Source organism: Balaenoptera musculus, chromosome 6, assembly GCF_009873245.2.
Source record: "Balaenoptera musculus isolate JJ_BM4_2016_0621 chromosome 6, mBalMus1.pri.v3, whole genome shotgun sequence".
Lineage (NCBI taxonomy): Eukaryota > Metazoa > Chordata > Mammalia > Artiodactyla > Balaenopteridae > Balaenoptera > Balaenoptera musculus.
In genome coordinates, this window is record NC_045790.1 from 110,410,928 (window position 1) to 110,426,751 (window position 15,824).

General features: G+C 48.9%; 1 protein-coding gene across 1 annotated transcript in view; it reads left to right on the top strand.

The window, feature by feature from the left end:
* The first annotated feature begins 11,829 nt into the window (after window positions 1-11,829).
* The window catches only part of HMCN2 (hemicentin 2), a 153,430-nt gene continuing 149,435 nt past the window's right edge, over window positions 11,830-15,824 (top strand). The window contains 1 exon segment of the mRNA XM_036856498.1: window positions 11,830-12,079. Coding sequence (XP_036712393.1) covers window positions 11,830-12,079 — 250 coding nt within the window.

The following is a 15,824-nucleotide window of genomic DNA, read 5'->3' on the forward strand; positions in this document are numbered from 1 at the left end:
TGAGAAATATTGGTCTGTAGTTTTCTTTGTTTGTCCTTATCTGGTTTTGATATCAGGTTGTGTCATAAAATGAGTTACAAAGTGTTCCCTTCTCTTTTACTGGGTAGGATTTTCTCACCTCCTTAAATATTTGGTACAATTCACCAGTAAATTACTCAGGTAAGAAATCTTCCTTTTTGGAAGGCTTTTAAATTATAAATTCAATTTATTTATTAGTTATAGGATGAGTCAGGTTATCTATTTCACCTTGGGTGAGTTTTGGTACTTTGTTGTTTTTGAAGAATTTCTCCATTTCATCTAAATTTTTGAGTTTATGTGCACAGAATTGTTCAGACTATTCCTTGTTATTCTTTTAATGTCTGTGTGCCTGCAGTGATCTCTTTTCTTTCATTCCTGATATTGATAATTTTTTTGTTTTCCTTTGTCAGTTTGCTGGCAGTTTATCAATTTTATTGATCTTTTCAAAGAATAAGCTTCTGGTTTCACTGATTTTCTCTGTCATTTTCCTGATTTCAACTTCATTGATTTCAGCTCTTTCTATTTCCTTCCTTATGGTTTGGATTTATTTTAAGCCTCTTTTTCTAGCTTCTTAAAATGGAAGCCTCGATTATTGATTTGAGAACTTTCTTTTCTAATATGAACATTTAATGCTATAAACTTTCCCCTAAACACTGCTTTACCTGCATCCCAAATATTTTGATACATTATCTTATCATTTTTCTTATTGATTTCTAGTTTAATTCCACTATGGTCAGAGAACATACTTTGTATATTTTAATTCTTTTAAATTTGTTAAGGTTTGTTATGACCAGGATCTGGTCTATCTTGGTCTCCTAGTTGCAATCAAAAAGAAAGTGAATTCTGAAATTGTTAGGTGGAGTGTTCTATAATATGGCACAAATGAACCTAACTACAAAACAGAAACAGACTCATAGACATAGAGAACAGACTTGTGGTTGCCAAGGGGGAGGGGGAGGGAAAGAGATGGACTGGGAATTTGGGGTTGGTAGATGCAAACTTTTACATTTAGAATGGATAAACAACAAGGTCCTAATGTATAGCACAGGGAACTATATTCAATATCCTGTGATAAACCGTAATGGAAAAGATTATAAAAAAAGAATGTAGGGGCTTCCCCGGTGGTGCAGTGGTTGAGAGTCTGCCTGCCAATGCAGGAGACACGGGTTCGAGCCCTGGTCTGGGAAGATCCCACATGCTGCGGAGCAACTAGGCCCGTGAACCACAATTACTGAGCCTGCGCGTCTGGAGCCTGTGCTCCACAACAAGAGAGGCCGTGATAATGAGAGGCCCGCGCACCGCAATGAGGAGTGGCCCCCACTTGCCGCACCTAGAGAAAGCCCTTGCACAGAAACGAAGACCCAACACACCCATAAATAATAAATAAATAAATTAAAAAAAAAAGAATGTATATATGTGTATAACTGAGTCACCTTGCTGTACAGCAGAGACTGGCACAACACTGTAAATCAAATATACTACAATTAAAAAAATGAAACAAACAAAGAAAAGAGTTTGAAATGTCAGTTAGATACAGGTGGTTGATGGTGGTGCTAAGTTATTCTGTATCATTGCTGGTTCTATCAATTACTAAGAGAAGCCGAGTCACCACATATAGCAGTTGCTCAAGTAGGGGTCAAAACGGCACTTTTGAAGGACAAGATGGCTGAGTCCTCACGGCCGCATTGGTTTGTTCATTGCACCATCTTGGGAGGCAGACACACATGGGTTTGAATCTCCACAGTCCCCCTGCTCCCTAAGGGGGAATTCATGGTTAACAGCTGAGTTTCAGACGTCACCTATGTACGTCCAAACACACATATGCCTAGAACTAACTTTTCATTTCTTATGACATTTTTGAGGAGGGAAGTTTGATGGGGTCTGGGTATTCACTGCCTTTGCCCCTCCCTGACCTAATAAACGTTTTGTTGTTTTCTCTGAGACTTTGTGGGCTGATAAGGAGTAATGGTTAGAGAAGTTGGGATAAGTCGAAAGGGGCTAAATTAAGTTGCATTTAAAAAAGAGCTCATTGCTATGAAGGAGAAAATACTTGATTTGGGAGGGAGTGAAAAGGAGAAATTTAGAGGCGCATCTGTGAGGATGAGAGGGCTTCAGGGGAGACGTGTTGAAGGGGGACTTTTAGGGAGCTGAGCAAAATATCAGGAGGTGTAATTCCCCCTCTGCCAATACTCCAAGAGTCTTCAGTAGAGACTGACTTGACTCTTTGATGCCTTTTAGTCGCACTTGTGTTTCTTCGGGCTATGATGTCTTGCCGAGTTGGGCCTGAAGGTCAGACAGAGGCCAAGCTGTCATTCAACGCATTAATTTGTGGGACACCCTACAGGAGCTTGGGGGAGTAGGGTTTCTTTCTTTCCAGGCCCAGAAGGCACAGAACTATGCTCCCTATGCCGGCAGGAGAGAATTGGCCAGAAGTTTACACGTTGGAATTCAGCGAACTCCTTAATTTTGAAAGAACTGTATTTAAAGTGTATCACTTCCTCCAAGAGCAGGTCATCAAATCCCTCAGAGCACAGTTGTCTGGTTACTTCAAAAAATATATTCTTCCCTTTGTCAAGTTCACAGAACTAGGAGGAACCACTTGGCGGTGGTGGTAGTGGTGGTGGGGCTTTAATTAAAAATGTTAGGGGGAAAGAAAGGGGAAACAACCCATCCCAGATCTTGAACCCACTGCCTCCTGTCACTTGCCCCCAACTCTCTGAGTTTTAAATGGGAAGGAGATAATTAGAACCAATGATAATAATAGCTTGTTGTACCCAGCAATTATTGAGCGCTTGCTGGATGCCAGATCATTTCACATGCAGTGAAAGTGCCTAGGCCAGGACCTGACATTAGGAAGATGCTCAGAAAGTATTTGCTGACTGACTAATAATATTGGCCTATTCTGCCAATGATGTTTCAGTGCTCAGGGATTTTGTTCCTTTTAACCGTAAGTCAGCTGCCATCTCAAGAGAAAGACAGGCCCATGAGGCCATCTCCTGAATAAAGCAACACTTCTCCACCTTCAATATTTCAGACTTTTGTTATAAATGGCAGAAACCCAACCCAAAAAAACCTAAACAAAAAAAGGGAACTTATCAATTCATATGATCACACCACAGAAAGTAGGGGGTGGGGAGCAGGGACTTGTCTCTCTTCCTCCCTCTGCTTCTTGTCTCTGCTGGCTTCATTCTCTCCTAATGCAGATGGTCTCCCCCCGGGGGTGGGGAACATGGCTGCTGGCGTCTCCCCCACTCACAGCCTCTGAGTCTTGTTAGCCTGGAAACAAGAAAGATTCTTCCCCAGTAGAAATATCCCAGGGAAGGATGTTGATTGGTTCCACTTGGGTCACGTGCCCATCTCTAGACCAATCCTAGGGAAGTATTTTGATTGGCTCTACTTGGGTCACATGCCCATCTCTAGACCAATCACTGTAGCTGGAGAGATGGGACAGTATGATTAGGGTCACGTGACCCTCTTTGGTTGGGGGAAGTCTGTTGGTATCCATTACCTGAAGGAATGGAGCAGTGTTCTTAACTGTATGCAACAGAAGCTAACTTCTGCTGATTTAAGCAGTGCGACTGGGTGCTCACATGTGAGCTAGGGAATCATGCTTGGTGCTAACCAGGTGGAAACAAACCCCCAAAGCCATTGCAGCCCCAGTCTGATAACTATAGGCTGTGGCTAGCACCACTGCCCCGCCACGCCGGGAGCGTGATCTTGTTGCCACTGCCACCAAGGGGCCAGCAGCTTCTTTGTCTGGCTCTGGACCCAAAGGTCAGCATGAGTGTATATGATGGGTGCAGCCCATGACACCCATGCTTCAGCTGCAAGGGAGGATAGGAAATCAAGTAGCTGTATTTTAGTATTGTGGGTGGCCAAAACTCAAAACAAATGTACACCACAGGGTATATATTGTACATTTGTGCACGGCCACTAACCACTTTGTTCCTGGGGATTTTGTTCCTTCAATGTAGACCTGTTTCTACTAAATGTCAAATGAGAGGTAACCAGATCTCCTTTCGTAGTGGAGTCCACCCCATTAAATCTTGGCACTTGCAAGCGGCTCCTCTTCATGCTAAGAAGGTCACGACTTGATGTCTGGGCTGGCGAGCAACATTTCTCTCTTTCAGATTTTCCAAATGGGCTTTCTTGGGAAGCAGCTCCAGGCATCATTAATTTAAACATCTTTAATCTGATTTCTTTTGCAATTCTCTGCTTTAATCAGAGGTCAGCTGTCACAGCTCAGTTGTTAAGATGGGTCAGTTTCCTTGATGGACATCATTTCCGTGACACTTTGGATCCTTTGCTGGAGATTTCCTGAGGGCAAACTGAATTGGCAGGAAGTGAAAGGAGACATGGGGGCGGGGGTCCAGGGTGGTGGGAGAATTCATTATCCTCACTGCAGCGGCTGAGCTCAGTTTCACTCAGAGGCAGAGGGAGGCCCTGGCTGCCGTCCCCAGATCCCCTGGTCACTGGGAACGCCTTACTCTGCTTTTCCATCCACCCTCCTCAGGGAGCCAGGCCCTGCCTTAAAAAAAAATCTTTTTATTGTGGTGAAATACACATACCGTAAAAGTCGCCATTTAAATTACTTAAAAACATACAGTTCGGTGACAATTTGTACATTTACAATGTCGTGCAACACCACTACTGTCCAGTTGCAGAACATTTTCATCACCCCAAAAGGAAACCCCATACCCACTAAGCAGTGGCTCCCCCCCGGCCCCTCCCCCCAGCCCTGGGCAACCACAGATCTGCTTTCTGTCTCCATGGGTTTGCCTATTTTACGTTCTGGATATTTCCAGATTTGATGCATGTGATTCCATATACGTGGAATCATACATACGTGGCCTTTTGAGTCTAGTTTCTTTCATAATGTTTTTGAGGTTCATTCATATTGTAGCATGCGTCAGTACTCCATTCCTTCTTATTATTGAATAATATGACATATTTTGTTTATCCATTTATCTGTGATGGACATTTGGGTTGTTTCCACCTTTTGGCTAGTGCGAATAATGCTGCTGTGTTGGTGTACAAGTTTTTGTTTGAACACCTGTTTTCTACTCTTTGGGGTATACACCTAGGAGTGGAATTGTTGGACCATATGGTAATTCTGTGTTTAATTTTTTGAGGAACTGCCAAACTGTTTTCACCGTGGCTGCCCCATCTTACATTCCCACTGCCCTGCTCTTCTTGACCTGGCGTCTTTAAATGTTTTGCAGTGATTTTTCTTGGCTGTCACGCTTCCCTTCCATTACCTTGGAGACAGGCTTTCAGAATCTTCTGGTTGACCACAGCCAGTCTGCTGAACAGTCCAAGCTAATGTACTGGGAGAGGGTTAGGGATGTCTTGTCTGAGCCAAGTGCTGTATTACAGGGGCTTCTTGAGTGAATCCCTTCTTCTGTGCCACTTGACACAGAGGAAGTGGTGCTGACAGTGGGCATTTAGTCCTGGTAGGAAGGGAACTATGGCTGTGACAGGAGTGGGGGGGGGTCCTGATTTGGGGGCAGGTGGGGCTTTATAGAATCGCTGGCTTTAATGCCCCTGTCCCCAATACAAAGACTGTCCAATTCTGACCTTGTTCTACAAGCATCTGCGGGAAATTATTCAAATAATGGGAGAGTATAAATTAAGGGGAATTACTAAAGAAACTTGGATACAGCTTATGGTGTTTTAAATGTACTGATTAAGCTCGTGAGTTTATCAAACAATGAATGAAAGGGCTTGGAATCTTCTTGTTCTATCCATCCATTCACACAACACTTATTTATTGAGCTCCTACTATGTGCCCGTGTGTGCTAGGGCTTGGGGACATGAAGGAGACTGAGTCAAATGTGGTCTTTGTCCTTTGGGGGACACTTTCTCGTGGGTCACTTTCTACAGTGGACAATCACAGCTCTTTCCTCAGGGCACCTCAGCACCTCCTCCAGGGCTTGGATTCCAAAGGCAAAACATAAGAAGTCTAGGTATAGAAAAATTGTTTGTTGATTCCTTTAACTACTCATGAAGATCACTGTACATGGGTTTTTTGTGTGCTGCTTGAGTAGAAATAGTTGGGTAAAGCCGTGCACCATGTGAGGGGAAACAGAAGGACAGGCACATCATGGTGAGAATGCTTTTGGCTGCAAGTAACAGAGACTGCAATGCATTTGGCTTAACTCTGAAGGAAAATGCATCATCACACGTGACGAGAAAGGCATACATAGGGCAGCTCCAAAGTTCTCTTCTCTTTGCTCTTTTCTTCTCCCCAGGCTGGCTTTCCTCATGGTTTCAGGCTGCAAAGTTCCAGGGGTCCTATGCAGACACGACATCACTGAGTGGAAGAAGAGGGGCTCTTTCTTCCTTGTGCCTCTTTTTCTAGAAGCTTTACAGCTTAGCTTTTACACTTTGGCCTATGAGTCATCTCAACTTAATTTTAGTGTATGGTGTGCGGTTGGGATCCAGGTTCATTCTTTTTCCATACAGATATCCAACACCATTAGCTCAAAAAGACTTTCCTTTCCCATTGGCACCTCTGTCAAAAATCAATTGCCCAGGGATGTGCAGATCTATTTCAGGACTCTTTTCTGTTCTATTGGCTGATTCATCTTTCTTTTTGCCTATATTACTCTGTCTTAATTACTGTTGCTTTAGAATAAGACTTCAAATCAGGTAGTGTAAGACCTCTGACTTTGTTCTTTTGTGTCTCTTCTGGAGACACACTAGCAGGGTTCCTTCATGTCCCATTGGCCTGGACAGCCTCAAATGCCCATTCCCAGCTCAACCACTGGCCAGGGGACTGGGACCACATGGGTGACCTAGCCCATCAGAATTTCCCTTGGAGAGGGGAATGGGTCACTTCTTCTTCAAATCATGTGGAAGAAGAGTAGACACCTGAACCCGAAAGTCAGGGGAGAAAGCCAGGCTTTCCAGGAAGAAGTGGGGAAAACTTTAGGGTAAGAAGCCAACAGTGTCTGCCAAAATGCACAAAGCAGCTCAGTGGAATTTTTAATTATAGGAGAGAGAGAGAGAGCTAGAACAAAGGAATAAAAGGGACATACAGTAAACCTCAACTCATTCTGGATATTCTTTCCCGCCACTGATGACAATGACAAAGGTGACATCATGGCCATAAGTGACAACAAGGCTTAGCATACAGCACAGTGAGCAACGACCCCTGCCAACGAGGCCAACGAGGTGGGCTCCTTCTCCCCCGACGACAGCATCAGGGGCTCGGCAATACATAAGCTCCATCCGAGGGATGACAAGCCAGGTCTGGGTGGTGGGGAGCGAGTCTTTGAGCTGTGCTCTGGCTTAGCTCTTGTCGTTGTTCGTTCTTGAAGGCATGGGGATGAGTAACAGCTCCTGTAACTCTTGAGCTACTCAAATATTTCTTGGGACCATCTCAAACCATTCACTTATGGTACATGTGACTTGGAGGCTGGTCCCACAGAGGGATGGCTTCAGCAGTAAATCACTCAAGTGCCCGCACACAGTTATGCCGATTCTGACTCCCTAGTCCCCCTCCTTATCCTAAGTAGCTCCATCTTCCCGACTTATTTGTCAGCTCCTTCGACTCCCCGCTAGTCCTGTCCCCCAGGCCCTCACTTAATTCTTCAATTCCTTCTAGAAGAGAGAAACAAGGTTTTGAGGCTGTTTCTACTTCTCAGGCCCTGGGCGTGTGACCACAGAAGGACGGGCAGACTTATGTACACCATTGCTTCTCTCTCTCCTTTCATTTTCCCCAGGCACTTTGGTGAGACATGGTAGGATATGACTTTACGGCATTTCAAAGGTGCTGAGGGTCTGAAACTTGAGTCCAAGTCCAGCCCAAGGAGCTGCCCACCCAGGTCCACGTTAGCTCTAGAAGTTCTGCTTGCTGGAAATCCTGTACAAATCATCCCCCTATGTTTCTGAGGCAGCACGAAGTGGAGGAGCTGATCTCGGGTCCTGTAGAAAGGCAGGCGTGGATGCCAAGTCCAGCCTGGACACAGGACTTCATCTCTCTGAGCCTCAGTTTCCCCACCTGTCACATGAAGGGTAAATATTGACCTCAGCGGAGATCTAAGGGGGTGTTTGGCAGAGTGTCTGGCAGTCAATAAGGATCTGGTAACTGCTATCCATCATTAGTCTTTTTACTCTTTCAGAGGAATAAAGCAGGTTCCTTCAGGGAGAGGGCTGGGGTGGGATGAGGTGAGAGGTGGGTGTTAGAATCACAGAGGCTCTGATATGACCGAGACTAGGATGCCTTTAGGGAGTGGGAGGTGAGGAAGCGAAAGGAAGGCCCATTGGTAGGGAGGGGCCGCTTTTCTTGGACCGGCCAAGTATCTAGAGCCCTGGGTTCTGATCCAGATGCTCAGCTGGTCTTGGATCCCAGTGTAGACACAGTAGACAGGCCTGGATTTCCAAGCCAAGGCTGAGAGAAGGTGACGGGTGGGGGGAAACCATAACAGTGCATGCCTCCTTTAAGCTGACGGGCCAGACCCACGGTGCTCTCCATAGCAAACATGTGGTATGCTAGGAAACAAACAACTCCACTGAGACTGCTCCTTCTGGCAACAGGGGGAAAATGTGGATTATCTCGAGTTCAAAAATGTGGGCTCCCAGGAGGTCTGTAAAGTCGAGGTGGCGGGATGAAAGTTGGTTGATGAGGTTTGGTTGTGTTTTCTCTGGCCTCCTGGGCCCCCTGTGCTCAGGCTTTGCACTGCGGGCCTTGTCACCTGGGTGACCATGTTTATGTTCCTGGGAGCACTGAGCGCTGGGCAAGGCTCAGCTAGGCCATCCTGGATGACAGGTGCCTGCCCAAGGCTCCCTCCCACGGCAACTGGGGGAGGCTTTGCTACCATGAGCTCAGACGTTCCCTTGCATCCTTCTTGTGTCTCCAAGGGACCCCGGAGATGGTTCTAGAGTGGGGGAGTTGCAAGAACCACTGGAGGCCATCTTGTCAACCCCCTTCCATCCCCCAGATTCTACAAATGAGGAACCAAGACAGAGAGGGCAAGGACCTCGCTCAAGGTCACAAGGCTATTTGGGGACTCAAATCCATTGGTCCAACCTGTTCTTGTGATCAGCCTGAGGAGAAGCATCTTGCTTTCCTTGGGACCAGTTCTGCTCTCAGCTCCTCGGGAAGAAGATTTATGGCTTCTTGGCATCTACAAGTTCGACCCTCTGAACTTCGACCTTTCTGAAATGCAAATTGGAACAGGTTGCTTCCTGAGGGACAGTCTTCAGTAGCTCCCCAGGGCCTCTGCAGAAACCCAACGCCCTTTGTAAGACACGTAAGGCCCCTCAAGATCTGGCCTTTGTCCTCTCCTCTGCCACCACCCTCCAGTTGTACGGGCTAGCAGTGGGTCTCTCGTGTCCTCCTGCCTTTGCACATGCTGTTCCTACTCCTCGAATGCCCTTCCCCTCTTGTCCTTGAAGGCTTCTCAGGCTCACTCTGTGGCCTCTTCTGACTCCTGGGCTCAGCCACTCCTTCCTCTGAGCTCCCAGAGCTCTTGGTAATTCCTCTATTAGCACTTAGCTCATTGTCTTAGAATTATTTGTTTACATGTCTCTTCTCCCCTGGGTAGGAAGCATGTCTTACACATCTGTATGTCCCCCCTTCCCCAGCAGGGCCTAGCAGAGCGCTGGACACCCAGCTTAGGCTCAGCCAATGTATGTATGCAGAGTGAATGACCGAAGGACTCATTTGTCCTCAAAGGTCCCCTGCACGGTGCCTGAAATGTCACCGTCTGTGAGCCCTGCCTGGTTCCTGGCTCCTGTTCGCCTTTGCCTTCCCACAGCTGGGGCCTCTTTTCTCTCTCCAACAGCTGGCCCAGCCCTGCCCAGATTCTGGGGCCAGCCACAGCCTTAGCACAGGGAGATTTAAAGAGCCAGTGTTCAGAAGTGCAGGTGACTCAACCTCCCATGAGCTGGACCGTGAGTTCTACTGTCACCTGGGTCTAGGCACTTGGTTCCTACCATATCCCATGAGACAGGCAGCTCCCCGGAGACCATTTTCCCTGGACCCTAGTCCTTCTTATAAAAGGTCCTTGCCCTGGTCTAGAACTGGGTCCCTGAGGATGTGTGTCACTTCTTCCCCATGGCCAGCGCCCAGACATAGGGCTTCTCTGATACCCGCTGACCCATTTAGGTGGCAAACCTTCATCGGGCACCTACCATGTGCAGGTACTGGGTCTCTGCTGCCCCAGAGCTCAGAGTCGGGGTGGGAGGGGCAGAGAAGACATTGGTGATATAGTGTGGTCACCACTAGGACAAGGGGTCAGACGAGGGGCTGTGGGGTCACAGGGCAAGGTGCCGAAGTAACCTCAGAGGTGGGGTCTGAGCTGAGATGGAGGGGGAAGGAGAAGTTATGGGCGGGAGGTGGCGGGGGGGCTTCCTCCTGGTTGAGGGCTCCGGAAGGGAGGGGCTGGAGAAATCCACCGCCCCACCCCCGCCCCCCCTACAGACCCAGAACTTTCAGCCATGTCCATGGGGCTGCCTGCCCCTGTCCTGGGAGCATGATTTTCTCAGGGGAGGGGCTGAAAAGTGAGAGGACCAAGCTGGGCTCCCTCGCATGCTTCTCAAAACCAGGAAGGCCCACAAAAGCTGTCTCTTTATTTATTCAGTCAATATTGAGTGAGCCCCCACCACGTGCCAGGGACTGGGCTGGGGCACTGGAGGCTGACTGGGGGAAACAAGATGCAGCCCTGCCCTCAAGGGGCTCCTAGGCCAGTAGGGAGAGAGACGTAGAAATAAGCCATGAGAGCACAGGCTGAGCTGAGCAGTGGGGGGGTGCCCGACCCTCTCCAGGTGGTGGGAGGGAGCACTGTCTGGGAGGGGATGGCTATAGGCACCCAGACAGCACCACTAGCATCTCACATGCATCCCAGAAACCCCCATGGGATCCAGGGGATCTAGCAAGGCAGGTGGGCAGAGGGGCATCCCCCATCCTCTGGGGTCATCAGATGACCTTAGACAATGTCTGATAACACTTAGAAGAGGCAGCAGAGCCCAGGGGCTTTGGAATCTTTCTAGAGCTGGCTTCTAATCGACTCTCTACTGCTTGAGAGCTGAGTGACTTTGGGCTAATGACTGAGCTTCAGTCTGCTCATCTGTAAAATGGGTTTAGTGTTAGTGCCTCCCTCTAGGGTTGCACCGAGCACTCGAGGAAATAATAACTATGTGAAAACGCTTAGCACATACTAGCTGCTCAACTTCCGTTGCTTGATTATAATAACTGTGATAGACAACAACTGGGAAGCACAGATTCCTGAGGAAAGAAAGGGAGTTACTCTGTGTGTGTGTGTGTGTGTGGGGGGGTCAGTTTTTAGGGGGCTGGGTGGAGGGAGCCACAAAAGCCAGGGCCCGTGGGCAGCCCTCCAGGGCAGGGGCAGCGCCGTTCCCCCTCCCTCTCCCGCCCCCGCAGCGAGGCGCGCGGTCGGCGGGAGGCGCAGGTGTCCAGTGACTCCCATGCGTCCCCATCCCTTGCGGCCTTGGCCGAGGGCCCGGCTCCCTTCTGCCGTCCGCCCCGCGTCCTCCCCTAACCTCGGGTCTGGACTGGCGAGCAGCGGGGCCGGGAAAGTTTGAGTCACAGTGAGGGGAGCGGAGGAGGCGGGGCCCGTGACCCTGAACGGGGTGGGCTCTAAGACCGCCTCGGTCTCCCAGCAGGGGGACCCCGCCGCAAACCCACGTCCCGCGCGCACCGGCCGCGGTCCGACGGAGCGAGGCGCCGCGCCGCGCTGCAGCCGTGCGTCGGGTGGCCGCTGGGCGCACCAGGGCGGTCGCGCTCCCAAGGCCCCGCGAGCTTCCACCGCGGCAGCCGCAGCCCCTCGGCCGCGCTCAGCAAGGATGCCCCGGGCGCCGCTCCTGCGGCTGCTGCTGGCGGTCTCGGCGGCAGCGGCGGTGGCCGGCGAGCCCGGGACGGCGCTGCCCCCTACCACGGGGGACGCCACCCTGGCCATCGTCTTAGACGTTACCGGCTCCATGTGGGACGACCTGATGCAGGTGATGCATGGCGCCTCGCGCATTCTGGAGCGCAGCCTGAGCCGTGGCAGCCAGGCCATCGGCAACTACGCGCTGGTGCCCTTCCGTGATCCAGGTAGCGTCCCCCCGCGCCCCCGGCGGCGTCCGCCGCGCCCTGGCCCGGCGCCCTGGCGCGGTGCGCTCTCCCGCCCGCATTGCGCCCCGGGCGCACTGGACGCCCGCAGGCTGCACCGCGGCCCGGCGGGGGCGCCTTCTCGACGCCTTCACTCTGCCCGAGCCCGGGCACCTGGGGCAGGCCTTGCAGCCGCCGGGTCCTTTCCCCGGGAACCTGCTCTCCCCTTCTCCCGCGCCTTCCGGCTTGCGTCGTCAGGCCAGTGACGGAGAGGCGGGGGCACTGCGTTCAAATGCCGCGCAGCCACCTCCTGGCTCTGCGACTTGAGCAAGTGACCTCACCTTCCGGAGCCTCACCTTCCCCCTTTAGGAAACGGGGCGAGAACTGCCTCCCAAACTTGCTGAGATGTTGAAATGGGTCCTTCGTGTCCAGGGCCTGGCACGCATGAGCCTCCGCAAGGTTTGCGGATTTGCCTTTGTTAATTCTTCAAATTCGCTCCCGTCGTGGGCTTCGGGGGCCAGAAGAGCCACCCAGGCAGGAGAACTTCGCGTCTTGTCCCTCACCTGTTCTCGCGAGAAAAACAGCAGCCAGGTCGCCTCTACCCGCAGTATTCTCACTGCCAGGTCCCCCCACCTAACCTCTTCTACCCTGCAGACAGCACCTCCTTCCCTGCAGCCCCCTGTCTTTCAGCTCGGTGTTAGGGGCATGCCCTAGAAAAGACCCCTGGGAGACCCCACTGTGGGGAGTTTCAGGGAAAACAGCTGTGGAGCGTGCTTAGACTCCCAACTTTCTGAGTGGCAGGACTGCTTTTTCTCCAACATTTTTAATGAAAAACTTCAGACTTACAGCAAAATGGGGGTGGGAAATACATAAACACCTGTCTGCCCACCGCCCAGATCCTGTGATTAATTTTACTCTGTTTTATCATGTTTCTATTAGTCACCTCTCTAGCAGGATAGCTTTATAAAGCCAAAAAATAAAATAAAAATGGCAGATTCCTTGCAGAATTGCTCTGCAAAGTGTTCTTGTGCTGAAAAAATACACAATGGCCCAAGGCTATATGAGCTAGTAAGCCCTTTTAGAAGAATTTTTCTTTATTAATCACAGCATCATTACAGATATTTGAAAAATGGGCCGCAGTCGGTGTACATAATCCCACGCAGCCCTCAGGCTGAGTGTGGAGTCCCTCTGCTTCCAGGAGTTCTGGGCTCTGCAGCTCAAAGCACAGAAGTCAGAGGTCTAGAAAAAGTTTCCTGGGAACATCAGAAGGACAGCTCCCACCTGGGGGTCAGGGGGCAGCAAGGTTGGTGGAATTGTGAAGACGTGGGGTGTGAGGTGTGTCCTGGGGGTTTCAGCTCTGACGCAGTTCACCCTCTACCCCAACTTTCTCGCTCCCTTTCTGGGTCATTCTTGGGCTTCCAAAGATATTGCATTGAGAGAGCTTAGGGATCATTTAATCCAACGCTTCTCTTACGATTGGAGAAACTGAGGCTCAGGACACGGATGGGAATTATGCAAGGCCACCTGCCAGGCTGATGTAATTTCTGATTCATAACCCGTATTTGTCCCTAAAATGCTTGGCTGTAGTTGTAGGGCAGGAGAGCAGCCTGTTGGAACCAGACATAGTGTCCCGGGACCCATAGTGTCCTCACTGCCCCCTCTCTGGCCATCATCTTCATGAAGCCCTCGTGCCATCTCCAACCTCTCCTCCCTGGGTGCCGAGCGCGTGCCTGACTCTCCAGCCTTCACTCCATCTTCTATGAAACAAAAAATCCCATCCTTCTCCCCGCCCCTGCTCCCCAAACCATACTCCCTACAGACACCCCAGGTCCAGTGGAGGGGGACCTCAGCGTTTATTGAGCCTCTGCTGTGTGCACAATCTTGTGAGGCTTCCAGTGTGAAGGGGGCAGGGTTCACACCAAGGAGCTGGCAGTCTGCTGGCGACAAGCCAGGCAGAGGGTGGAAGGTGTCACTCCTGACAGCTCCTGACTATCGGCTAGCAAGGGAAAGGACAAACCAAAGGCTCTCTGAGGAAGCATCATTGGAGCAGGACTTGAAGAAGATGAAGGGAAATTTATCAGCTTTGGACCATTTGGCAATGCTAGCTGCCAGGGATGCAGTGGGACGGAGGTCTCCCTGAGCACATGAAACTCCCTGGGTGGTGGCAGACATGTAGGGGCAGGTGTGTGTGGGTGTGGAGCCAGGGCGTAGGAGGGGTGAAATGGGAAAGCGGGGAGAGGCGAGATTGGTCCTGGCTGTGACTGTGGAACTGAGGACTCGGAGCACTTCGATTTCCTTCTATGGGCTGTGAGCAGCCCCTGAGGGCTTCTGAGCAGGGATTGGATCTGTGGTTTAGGTTAGGCTGTGTCTTTTGAATCAACCAATGGAATTCCCTTTGGTGGAAGAGGAGCTGAGAGTCAGGGGTTTTAGCTGACAGTTCAGGCCCCCCAGGGCTGCGTCCTGGGGGGGCCTTCTTAAAGGAACCCCCTACCTTCCACCCCAAAGACCACGCTTTGCAGGGCAGGTTTCAGTGGTTCTGGACTGCACATGCTTGGAGATAAACCAGAACCTGTGCTTTGGAAATATTTTTTAAAGTTTTTAAATGAAAAAAAGTGGTATGTTCCCAAACTGCAAAGTTAGACTTTTGCTAATGGTTTTATTTTGGCTGAAATTTAGGTTGTTTTCAGGTTTTCTCTATTAAAATGTTGCAAAAAAGCACTCTGGTGTGTAAATCTTTGTCTGCATCTTTGATTGGTTTTTTCATTGGATTAAGTTTTTGGAAGTGGAATTCCTAGGTCGTTATAAACACACTGAGTGGGTAGGCAGCTCTTCAGATTGTTTTCCAATGTTTTGGGAGTTTAAACTTCTACCAGAGGCATTTGAGGGGACCGTTTCAGAGCAGCTGCCCCCAACCCTAGGGATTAGGGTAACATTTTTTTTCCTAATTCAAAAGATGGAAAATGATATCTTCTTATTTTAATTGCTAGTGAGGTTCAGTAAGTTCTCAAGTGTTAACTAGATGTTTTTGTGTGTGAATTTCTTCTTTTGTAAAGTGTCAGTTCCTTTACTCATTTTTCCATTCCGGGTTTTTAGTGGTTTTCTTATCAGTTAGTATGAGGACTTTATATTGATGATATTAGTTGTTTTTTGTTATGTGGTTAGCATTTTTCCTAGTCATTTGTCTTTTAATATTTGTGATTCCTGATGTTTTGAAGTTTTAGATGTTTATGTAGCAAGATCTATTGCCTTTTTCCCTTTGTAATTTCTTCACTTTCATTCTCAGAAAGATTTTTTTTCTATCACAAAATCAGTTACGTACATGTTCTAGGTTTTTTCATTTGTTTTCTTTTTTTTCTCTTCATATTTAATTTTTTAACCTGGAATTTAAAAAAAATTGGCACTGGTATTAAAAATAATTTGATGTAATTCTTCTAGAACAGGATAATTGATGGTACAGTTACATTTTATCAAATAATCCTTTTTCATTCATTTAGATCCTGCCTTTATCCAAAATTACTTTATATCCATTAATTTACCTGGGCTTTCCATTCTGTCCTATTGTATGACAGTTCTTGTGCCAGAAGCACATTGTATTTGGCTTTATAATATTTGGCCTTATAGTAGGGTAAATCCTTCCTCCTATTCTTAAAAAAAAAATTTACCCCCAGCCTTATTGAAATACAATGGACACATAATATTGGGTTAGTTTAAGATGTCCAATGTATTGATTTGATACATTTATATATTG